The sequence below is a fragment of the Lampetra planeri genome, chromosome 51 (assembly GCF_965212315.1).
Source record: "Lampetra planeri chromosome 51, kcLamPlan1.2.h2, whole genome shotgun sequence".
In the NCBI taxonomy this organism is placed as follows: domain Eukaryota; kingdom Metazoa; phylum Chordata; class Hyperoartia; order Petromyzontiformes; family Petromyzontidae; genus Lampetra; species Lampetra planeri.
The window spans coordinates 3,731,348-3,743,524 of record NC_136157.1 but is presented as its reverse complement, the minus strand read 5'-3'; the positions used below and the strand labels follow the sequence as shown (position 1 = coordinate 3,743,524).

The following is a 12,177-nucleotide window of genomic DNA, read 5'->3' as shown; positions in this document are numbered from 1 at the left end:
CTGCTGATGATGATGCCACTGGTGACATGTATGATAATGATTTTAATCATGATGATAATACTGCTGGTGACACAATGGTGTGACTAATTGTGCTGCTGATAATGATGTTGATGTTAATTACGAATGATTGCGATTTTGATGATGATGATGATGATAATAATACTTCTGGTGACACTGCTAATGTTGATGATGATGATAATGTCGCTGTTGACAAAAACGATGGTAATCATAACGACAATTCTCCCGGTGACACTGATGATGATGATGATCTAACTGTTAACACGAACGATGACGATGTTGCCCTATCTGTAGGTGCGGCTCCTGTCCCATGTCCTGGCAGCCACTTTGGTGCTCCCACCATGGGCCAGCCGACAGCCGGGAATCCGGCTCCGTGTGCTGTGAGCAGCCAGCAGTCCATGGCCACTCCGTGTGCCATGCCCTCTCAGCAGTCCATGTCGGGACCGTGTTCTATGTCTGCTCACCACCCATCCAGTGGTGAGACAATTAAACGATGCCATGCACGTGTGACTTTGTCTATGTTTGTACGTGTAGCAGTATGGGGAGCAGTAGTGTAGCGGTTAGTGCATTGTGCTACGAACCCGGCGACCTGGGTTCGATTCCTGCTCACGGCCAACACCAGTGACGATTATCTGAACCGGTCCTGGGCTTCCCCTAGGTCGACTCAGCCTCAAATGAGTACCTGGTGCGGTGTGTAAAACTCGCCACTGGGGAGACAAAGGAGACTGGGCGTGGTGCTGGCCACCCACCCCTTCGTGTACCGCGCTGGCCTCATAGGTGCTTGCTAGCAGCACTTACCCCAACAGTCTGTTAAGGCTATACGGGGGATATTTGTCTTTGTAGCAGTAGCGTAGCGGTTAGCCCACCCCCCTCCCGCTGTGCTACAAAGCCGGCGACCCGAGATCAATTGCTGTTCACAACCAATAACTGTGACAAATATACGAGCCAGTCTTTTGAGCCTCCCCTAGGTCGACTCAGCCATAAATGAGTACCTGGTGAGGTGTGTAAACATCAGCACTCGGGAGACCACACCCAGCCCCTCGTGTGCTGTGATGGCCTTCATAGGTGCTGCTCGCTAACATCACTTGTCCCCCAACAGTATATCCATGCACTTCACAAAATAACCATTCGGTGGCGACCTTCTGGAGAATTTTTATTTAAAAAAATAGAACAGCGTCTCCTTCGGATACCTGCATCTCCACGCAAAACATCAAAGTTGTTTTTTTCACTTCCACTTGGTCACGCGGCTTTCTGTTCGTACATCTTAGCGGCGTTGGGTCAGTGCATGCAAATCCGGGAGTGGTTTCAACATTCACTGTCTCATCGGCAGAATCAGCCTCGTCTCAACCAATGTTTCTGAAAAAGGAAACAGTCTTAGTTCAGTGCAAAACCTCTGTAATACACGAAAGTTGTGGAAGGCGGTCATAACTAAATAAAAAAACTATAACAGCTCAATCTTCTTATTTAACTCCACACACCGTCCATCTTTGTCAGCGTATTGTCCGGCACGATGTCCGACGTTTTATCCACATTCCGCGACCTTCTTTTTTGAACCTCAAATCTCCCAGCACGTGCAAGAAAAACGTTGGACGTTGTGCCGAACGAAACACGCATTTACCATGCGCGCCGGGGGAAGTGGCGGCACTAGTGGCTGCATTTGAATCCCAAACTGTGGGCGACTATGAGTAGGATGAAAAATATACGAACCGGTCCTTGTGGGGCCTTCCGATCAACTCATCCCAAGCCCGAACGTCATATGATGCGCGGCGTTGCGTGCGTACCGGTGTCGGGAGAGCCGAGGAGGGTCGGGCGCACGCCGACCTACGAGCCGAAGCAATCACCGGAGCTGCATCTTTGCCCTTCCGTTTCCCAGGTGCCCATTCGGGCCCAGGCCTGGTCTTCCCGGACCTGCTGGAGCCCGAGTCGATGGCGATGGACAGCGACGAGCTGGTGGCGAGCCTGAGCGACTCCCTCGTGCCCGAGATCCTGGGCGACGTCGAGGCCGTCCTGGGATCGGTGGCTTCCCACGGCAACCGAGACAGCCTCATCACCTGGCTGTGACGGTGACGGTGAGAGGAGACAGCCCCATCACCTGGCTGTGACGGTGACGGTGAGAGGAGACAGCCCCATCACCTGGCTGTGACGGTGACGGTGAGGGGAGACAGCCTCATCACCTGGCTGTGACGGTGACGGTGAGGGGAGACAGCCTCATCATCTGCCTGTGACGGTGACGGTGCTAGGAGACGCAAACCGCCGAGCGACGGTGATAACAAAAACAAAGAGCTCTACCTTGTGGTTATTTTGTCGGGGGTTTGTGGACTGCCAGAAGATAAAGATGAAGAACCCTGCTCCAAACCAACAACAACAACAAACTAAATTGGTGGGGACAACACACGTGTTTGTGTGTGTGAGCACAAGGGGTAAATAAAAAAAAATCTGGATGTTGATTCGATTCTGAGGCGTGTGCGTGCCAGATCTGAAAGTGACTGCAAACCTTTAGCAATGGAATTGAAACGTCGTTTTTTCTTTGTCAACCACCGTTAACGGATATGCATGCGTTGCTTTTGACGGGGACTTCCTAAGCCACCCACTATAAACGAAACAAACAACAGAGGGACAACCATCCGGGAGGTTTTTATTCGTCCTCTACGTGTTCAGGCAGCAAGTAAACATTAATCGATTCTTACGCTCACGAAGCATGCATGAAATAATGCTCTTAGGTGCACATTATTCCAATTTTATAAAAAAATTATATGGCAAACGTTGCCTGTTACTGAATCGCCCGGAGTTCGTTTAGTCTCATGACTAAACGGAAGATAAGCAGGCGTTGGGCCTGGATGATGCTCGGATGGGTGACCACCACGCATCAAACATGTGTTGTGAGCAGGTGGCAATACATCGTTGTGGTGTACTTCTATGCCACTCTGTCTATGCTCGCAGCCCTCTGGCCAGCACGAAGTAAGGTCAAGTAACTCCCACGACCTCCACGGCATGGGGAGACCATGCACACGGACGCACGGCATTTGCTAATGCCACCTTTAGGCTGATGGGGCGAACAAGGGTTTTGTGAAGAGAGCGAGGGCAGAACGAAGGTGAAGCGGTACGAACGAGGAAGTGTCAAGGATGCGACAAGAACAGCAGCGAATGATTCTCGTAAGCTCGTAAGGAACAGCAACCCCCCCCCCCCCCCCAACAAACGACGACCGTAAATTTCGATTTAAAGCTTTCGTGACTGCAGGGATTCATCTTCTTGGTTCTTTCGGTATTTTATTACTTCCCTTCTACGTGACTTTACCGAAAGAACCAAGAAGATACGACGACCGTGTTGGTGAAATCTCGGAGGACGGTGAAGTTCAAGGGTTACGTGCCGACAACATAAAATGTAATGGAGATCGTGGCCGTTGCGGTTGTATACATGTTGCCAGAGGAGTGTCAAACTATCGTTGTAAGTGCATTATACATGGCGATTCGTTTATAGATACCCTATCAATATAATAGGAAGACTTTACTGAGAAAACGGCATTCTATTCGAAGGCCTCTCTGTGCATTCCACCAATCACATCGCAGATAATAATAATAGATAATAAGGAAACATTTTAACACTGCTTAAGACACTATGTCTAACATATCCACTGTGATTTGCTTACGAACCTATGCCAGAGGAGCTATGTGAGTGGGGCTATGTCACGGGGACTATGTCAGGCGAACGTGTGGGCTAACCCAATTGTTCCTCCTCGACCAATCCGACACACAGACGTCGCTTGTAACCAATCACGTCTGGCACGAGACCAGGTTGAATAGACATCAGTGGGGTCTTTATGAATGGATCACCCTGTGATCATAATTGCAGTAAGCCTGTCCAACAGCCATACTCCGGCTTTCTCACTGACCTTACGACCTGTTGTGCTTGACACTTACGTGTGGTGATAGGGAAAGCTTACAGGCAGGGTATAAGAGCTAGCGCTATACATACGCGTGTGTGTGTGTAAGTTGTCAGCGGTTATTAGCGCGCTGCGCTACGAACCCGGCAACGCGAGTTCGAGGCCTGCTCATGGCCAACACTGGTGACGATGAACCGTTCCTGGGCCTCTCCTAGATCGACTCAAATGAGTGCCTGGTGCGGTGTGTAATAAACATCGCCACTGGGGAGACAAATTCGGCCAGGCGTGGTGCTGGCCACGCACCCCCTCGTGTGCTGTGCCGGCCATCATAGGTGCTCGCTAAATGCATTCGCCCCAAAAGTCTGTGAAGGCTATACGAGGGAGTGTTGTGTGTTGTGTAAGCCGGCGCTGGATTTGAATGAGGCTACACGTGTTTGGCTTTCTCAGAATCCTGCATTTTAAATCCATGAGCAATCCATATTCGTTTAACATTGATCATTTGTGTAATCCTCAGAGAAGTACAAAGCAAGGCAGCAGAGTAGCAATACAGACCTGTATATGTTTTACTTGAATTAGATGCCTTAGAACTGCTGTGCTTTATTACCGTAATTTATATCATCTTTATCTTCATTATATCCATCGTGACAGTCAACATCATTCTCATCCCTTGGATGAAAATTCAATACATCGCTTACGGTAGTGCATAAGTGGCAATGATTACCACGGAAAGTATCGGTGAATCCAAAGACTACGTTTCTTGCGGGGTTCTGCTTTGCGATGGTTGGTCAATTCCCTTTGTTAGAGTCCTACTACGGCGTCCGTGGTTGTGCCGTATCGCTCTCTCGGGTTTGCACTGCGCGCGTTTTGTCCGCCACAATATCCGACGTCCCTCTGCACGTGCTGGGAGCTTTTGAGGTTCCTTAAGAAGGTCCCAGAACGTGGGGCAAAACGGCGGACGTCGTGCCCCGGACAACACGCTGTACAAGATGGATGGTGTGTGCGTTAAATAAGGAGATTGAGACGTTATATGCCTTTTTGAATAACTGCTTTTCATTGCATTTTTAAACACATTTTCTCAAACTATATTTGACGAATATTTTTGCGGTGCATTCACGGCGCGGCAACATTAACGCACGCACACTCTTTTGTTGTTTGTAATATCATCCGCCTTATTTTTTAAACCTTCCATTACATTGACACGTAAATGCAGAACCGTGGACGGAGGCTGTGCCGTTAGTAAAGCCACGGCAACCCTTCTGCCATATCACATCTGGACAGAATATCAAAGCGCCTGCTGAGCCGCAGCGTGGCAACATCGCCACGATTTGGTGTCGGCGGACCATTTCGCATTGTCCGTGGCGTGCGCCGTCCTCTCTGGAGGACATCGGCGATGTGAATACGAAAAGTCGCACGACCGCCCAAGGGTCACCGATCAGAAAGCGAGCGTGGCGTAATTTGCGGGTTGATCCGCCGTGTCGATTCATCGCCGATCGAGCCACGGATCGAGTAATGACATGACACTAGCCCCCCCACCCACCCACCTCCCTTCATTTGATTGACTAACATCACAGTTCACTTTTTGTTGTTACCACAGCGCCGTATTTTTTTCTGTACGACATAAGGGAACCCGCATTGGCAGCGTCGTTGAAGGCCGCACATACGACCGCGGTTAAGGCGCACTCGGCCTCAACGGCAAAGGCGCAGCCCTGCAATTGCTTGCTCTCGCCACCGCTGGGGAAAAGGATCTCCACTAGACCACCCCACCCCCTCCCCCGCGCCTTTAGAGGGCATTTGGCCTACTCTTCCACGTTGGCCAGACTTCTTTAAAGAGTTGGGAGTACCCACCATAAACGGTCGGCCTGCACGGTTACAAAGTGCACAATTCATTGCATGCCTGCTTCGCGTATGGTAGGTTTTATATATATTAGATGGAAAAGATGAGTATCTGTAAAATAATGATTTGTTCCATGAGCCTATTTATTGGCTTTTTGGATAAATATTATCCCAGCAGCATTTGTTTAAGCGGGCAAAGTCAACAAGTAGCTGCTTAGAATCATCGACGAAGAGAGCCCACAGGCTGAGAGAGCGAATCTTCATTGTATGTTGTTGAAATGATATAAATGTCATGATGGTTGCACATTATGGTGTTGAATATTTTTGGGATTCACTCATGAATATGTACACGTAACAAAAGCATCCTTTGTGTTAAATTAATATAAAAAAGTGCAAAATACAGGTATACATTTTAAAAGATCAAACTGACAACACTTTAAAATGTATTTTCTTTATTCGTCGGATTATTATTTAAACCAATTTATTGTTTTCACGCATTTTTAATCCACGAACACAAAAAAACTAAAAACGTCGGTCGAGTGTAAAGGATAATACGATACTTTTATTGAGTGGAATAGATTTCTATTTCATGTTATATATAAACATGATTAGTATACTGTACCCACACACGTATTTACACTCTCACACACATAAACACATACGTACACACAGGCGTAGAAAATATTAGATGTTTTGTTATTTTTATCCTTGTTGACTGGTTGGTCAGAGAAGACGCAGAGGTGCTGGGAATAACTAAGAACATACAGAGTAACTGTGCCAAATGAACATTAATTTTATGACTGTTACATTGATGATCAAAAGTCAAAGCACCTCGTTAGGCACACGAGCCCGAGTTGGTTTTCATCTCTGTTGGCAGCCTTCGCTGAAATTCCACATTTCTACGGTGGGTGCCAAGTCATTCGTGAGAACAATCACTGCCGACTTCCCACAAAAGTGGCACTCAAATTTAATTGACTCCAGAGGAATGATGGTTATGGGCTGAGAATTGAACTCGAACAACCACAGGGCCACCTGCCCAGCTGTATCGGAAAATTGCTCTTAAAATGCAATTGCCTCTACGTTTATATACATTTGTAGCAACAAAAAAACCATGGTGCTAGGCATTGATAGCTTGCAATCTAGTTCTGTCAATCAGAGATGCTGAAAAAAAAGTCGCTGTCACCATCTTTACTCTCTGTTAGGGTTGCCACCTCTGAGGTACGGACACTTGGGATGTATCGTGGGAATATGACTATCTCGCGATGTATCGTATGTAGTTTGTATGTTGAACTTCTTTAGTACCGTACGTAGCCAGCCATGCTCATCAGATGTGCGTGGGGAAGGACAACAAACTAAACACAAAAAACGGTTGTAAAGAAATTAGTTTTCAGTATTGTTTTAAAAGTGTCATAGCTCCAGTGGCTTCCTTATATGGGAAAGAAGATCGTTCCAGACGGCCGCAGTAGCGCACGCTACCAGAACAGGGGAGAACTGCATGTAAATGCGTTGTCTTGAGTGTTAAATTGTTCCGGAATCGACATAAACCCGGACTTTTAATGTCCCAGGAAGAGGGACAGATTTCCCAGGACAGCAGCTGCATCAGCAGGAGCACGATCCTGGGATGAACCCAGAACACGTGGCGGACCCTCCTCGCTAACGGGGAGATTTGGTCTCAGGAGTTTTGGGAATTATATATGTTACCACGTACGTGATAATCAGAGTTTCATCATGAGCTGATATGGATTTTTTTTTTGTATCGATGCCAAATTTTTTGCATATTCTTTTTTACTGACCGTGGTTTGATGACGATTTAATACAAAGCATTGTGCGACGAGTTATAATGCATCGTTTAAATTAATGAAAAGCAAACAGCTGATATAGCATTCTGTGTACCCTATTTTCCCATAATGCTTTAACAAAAATGTGTTGGTATGATTTGCAGTTGTATGAGCATATGAACCAAGAATATATGAGCATCTGGTGCCCAGAAATTGTTTTATTTACATGCAGAACACTTAGAAATTTGTGTATTCAAAAGTATTCTGATCAAAGCTTTGCTGATGGATTTGTCGTGGTGAGTCAGTTTTGTTTTGAGTTGTACTTAAAAAAAAAGCTTTGCTTTGAAAGAAAGTATTACTACCGAGATCTGCATGATTTCACATTACTCGTGGGGTGATCATTGTTCAAACATATTCTGTTCATTGATGGGAAAATTAGAGAACATGTATGACAGCTTGAGTTTTCCAACTCAGCTTGATGTGTTGTTATGTTAAAAAAAATATATCCATTTAAAAAAAAGTTTTTAATGAAAGTAATTTATTTTTTACAAAACTTCCGTTCACAAGCCAGTTTTAATGCCTCATGTCCTATGTGTGATGAACTAGGCGAACACCACAACGCAAAACGAAGTGATGTTTGGTCAAAATAAGTGCCTAAACGGTTAATACATATGCAAGGCATGTCTTCAGATGCATGCGAGCTCGTTGAAATCGATCATGAATGTCACGTGTGTACGGTGAAGGTGCAGCCCTGCAATTTCCCGCTCACACCACTGCTGACGGAAGGGCGTCCAATAGAGGGAGCTCTAGAGAAGCGCTCTTCAAAGGGTACTTTGGTTTCCTCTTCCACACTGGCGAGACGTTTAGGAACAGGCAGGAGTAGCCACACTTTGCTCCACCGATCGACTAACGTGAACTCAGTTATAACGCTGGGCGGATAGAGGCGGTGGAGGGGATTTAAAAAAACGTGTTTTAACTGCCGCTCCCGGAGAACGAACCGGCGAGCTCTGGATTGTAAGTCCAGTTTGCTCACCGTCACACCGTCGGACGCATCCGTGGCGTAATGATTCGGCGCGTGTCGCCCAAAAAATGTTGCTGTGCCTTTCTTTTTGTAACCCTCCCACAAACCCAAAGAGAAATATATCTTCGTAGTAACTAGTCCGTTTGTACAAGGTGGATCTGACCTTTAAGATTGAGGCTTTGTTTTTATATACAAAAAAAGGCATGAAGATCACGTTCATGGAGATGCATGCTTCGAGTTACATTTAGAGACATTAAATTGGAATAAGTGGGATTCGAAAGCATGCGCAGATATGTGTATGCACGTCTAGCTTCTTTCGCACCGTACGTAACCAAAACGGTGCTAATTAGCCAACCGTGCAAATAACATCATCCAAACTGTTGCGAAAGTAAGGTCTCGAGCAGAGCGCATCGCTAGAAGGGATTGCTAGCCAATGGCAAGATGTCACGAGTGGCAGCAAAGAAATTGAATGTATGTGAGAGGACAGTCCCCGAGGAGATGGAGCTATGAAGTCGGCCCGTATGCAGGTGACAGGTGAATTAGCGCATAGCAGGTTGAGGAGATATGGTGGGGGCTTTGGGAAGCGTGGTTTGATGGTGGTCGTTGATAATGTACGTTATGCGATCTGTTCGTTTTGAAACTGTCTTCCATTAAAGCAGTCGAGAACGTCTCGGGACAGCGCCTGTCTTTAGCGAGGGAGATCTGTGGGGGAAAAATAGCAGTGATGAACATAACTTTCACTTGAACTTCTTTCGCACCGTACGTAGCCAACAGCGCTAATCGGAGGTGCATAATCACGGGGTGAGCTAAGGGCACAAAGGCTATAAACATCGAGAAATAGTATGTGTGTTTCTTACTCTCTCAAAGTTAAAAGTTAATTTCTGCTCAACTGAGTAATCTCTCATTTGGTGACCTTGAGCCTGGGTGGAAATTCCACATTAATCATAGGATGAACACTGCCAACTACCTTCAAAGTGGTACTGATTTCATAGCCGACAGGAATAATGGGCTGAGTCATCCCCCCCCCCCCAACTCCAATGAATCTGTAATTTCCAATCCAAGTGGAGTGCTGCAAGCTCACAGCGCCACCCTAGACATGCAGTCACGGAGAGAAGGACTCACGTGTTTCGTGGATTATGATAAAAATAAAACCCAGATGAAAATCTGAAAATATGTTTTACTTGAAGGACATGCACAGACATGCTGCAGAAATTCCGAATGATCGAGGTATCGTCCCACGATAGAGGCATTTAAGTTTCTGTCGATACATCTCGCAATCAGGTTTTAAAAATGTGTTCCAACAACTGACCTCGCCTCTTTGATGATCTCCATAGTTTTGGCGCTTTCCCGTTCATTTTTTTTCACGCTCTGAAGGGCTGTGCTGACTCCGATCAATTGTGACATCTAGAACTTCCTGAATTTTTTTTTTTTAATTCCTGGGACACATGACATTTGCTGCGATCGAAATACAAATATCTCTCATGCTGCATGGCTACTTTTTTCCAAAGAGCTCCCATTTATAAATTGCCAATTGTCAACCTCTGCGATGACGTCATGCTCCTTGCTATTTTTCCGTCAATCACGTTTGTGTTGGTTTATCTGATTTCTTTTCTCGTTCTTTTGTTTGGCTACTCAATCATCAATGTCTTTCCTCTTTCTAAACTTGCATAGTGTCAGATTGTGTGTCCTGGATTTGCATTTTAACCTCTCACTTTGAACGCACTATCCCATCATTATGGTAGTCACGCATTATTAAAAATGGTAACATCCATTTCATAGGTCTGTTCCTGTAGACCTTTGGATATGAAGGTATTCATTATTTCCGCGCCCTTGCTGGCTGCAAACTTATCATCAACACATCACTCATTTCAGACTCGGTCGCCTCTAATCACACGCGCGTGTGTGGCATTGTTCACCAAGATCATTGGGAATTTAATGCAGAAGCAAGGAGAGGTGCATGCCCGGAATGAATTGCAGGGGCAGAAAGAGGAGCACGTGGATCAGAGGACATAGGCAAGTGAGAGACATCGTGTTGACTGTTAACAGAAGCGGGCTTGGACAGGACGTGTCGTCGTTAGACGGGATGACGCGCCCGAAAATACGTCCACCGCGGAGACGGAATGATGAAATTAGCCAATGAGCAGGAAGCTGGGGTTGTTTTGTTGCATCCCGTGAGAGATGGCGATGGCTTGAGGAGCAGCTGATGGTTCACGTGCTGATGACAAATACCGCAGAGCTTTTCGTTATTAAATCAAAACCCGAAAAAATTGGATACTAAATTAAAAAAATATACAGAAAATAAATTGTAAAGAAAGTATGTGTATAACACTAAGGGCACATCACAATCACACAAAAAATTCCACGAGGAATTGAATATATAAATGAAAAGATGGGGATTAAAACTTTAATGTTGAGATATTTGCAACTGAGACCGCATTTCAGACTTTTCTGCAAATGTACTCGTTATCAAATGAGACAACTTTAATCGCACTTGGGAAATTAATAGTAATACAAATGAACAAGCGTGCGGCACTGACGATAGATATTCGTGTTCTATTTTGACTGCCCTGCATGTGTTAAAAGTATCAAGGCAGATCGACCCTGGGCTCCAATGTTAATTTACAACAACAAAAAACAGCAAAAATGTTAGCGGGAATTAGAACCGCACACGCCGCTCGAAAATCTAAACGACTTCCACAATTACTATCGTAATTGAACCCGGTTCTGATTAGGCAGGTGCTGTGAAATGGCAAAGAAATGGGATGTATTGGGGGTTGGTGGATTGCTTGAGGATGCGACTGCTGCAGTGGTTGTTATGAATAATCCGAGCTTCCATGCATTGTATCTTAACAATGAATGTTACAAACGAATTCCAGTTGGACTCATCCATTGTGTTTACTCGTGCATATTTAAACTCATTGCTGTTACGGTCAACATTTGAGGTTTAAAAAGAAAAGAAAAATATATTTTGACTTATTTGTGGCCTTTTTTCTTTTATATTTTGGTAAATAAAAATACGTGTTTTATCACTCAAATATGGTATGCTCGTTGCTAGAATACTAACAACAACAAAAAAAACATGCCTCATTTTTTACACTTTGAAGAAATTATTTTTTAAAAAGTAGATTGTTTTTGTTGTTTATTTTACAACTACCGTTGTGCCTAAACGTTTTCTTGATGTAACATGCACGGCTTAAGCTGTTTGTGTTTTTTTTTTTCAGCAGTCCAACTGAAACCGTGTTCATGGAATTTCGCATATCAATGCACTGTAATGTCATTTGTTCTTCCGTTATTTGCGTTTAAAACACTTCTTCTTTGTAAATCCTTGATTTAAAAACTGCAATTGCAGTTGCCTCATGTTGTTGTGTGTTCAGCTGCATAAAAAAAGCAAATAAACCGAATTGTTATTACACCAAAAGTGATTAAATTACGTGACTTTTATTCGATACTTGTGTGAATTATTGTTTCTGCACATTGGCAGTGCTTTATTAAAGGGAACTGATCGATTACTCATTGCCAGGCCACTTAACCCTTTCCCATTCCGATGACGTAGGCATCGCAATATAATCAGTACCGAGGCTCCCACAAGGCCATGCGGGAGGGCGTGTGGCACAGTTTGGCACCAGCTGTCCTCGAGTGCGGTCGT

At 45.1% G+C, this 12,177-nt stretch overlaps 1 protein-coding gene across 3 annotated transcripts in view; it reads left to right on the top strand.

The window, feature by feature from the left end:
- Positions 1 to 11,949, top strand: part of LOC144734509 (transcriptional coactivator YAP1-like) — a 64,280-nt gene extending 52,331 nt beyond the window's left edge. For all 3 annotated transcript variants that reach the window (XM_078616736.1, XM_078616735.1, XM_078616734.1), the window contains 2 exons: positions 313 to 495; positions 1,892 to 11,949. In XM_078616736.1, the coding sequence (XP_078472862.1) occupies positions 313 to 495; positions 1,892 to 2,079 (371 nt within the window). In that variant the 3' untranslated portion in view covers positions 2,080 to 11,949. The remainder of the gene's footprint in view (positions 1 to 312; positions 496 to 1,891) is intronic.
- The last annotated feature ends 228 nt before the right edge of the window (positions 11,950 to 12,177 follow it).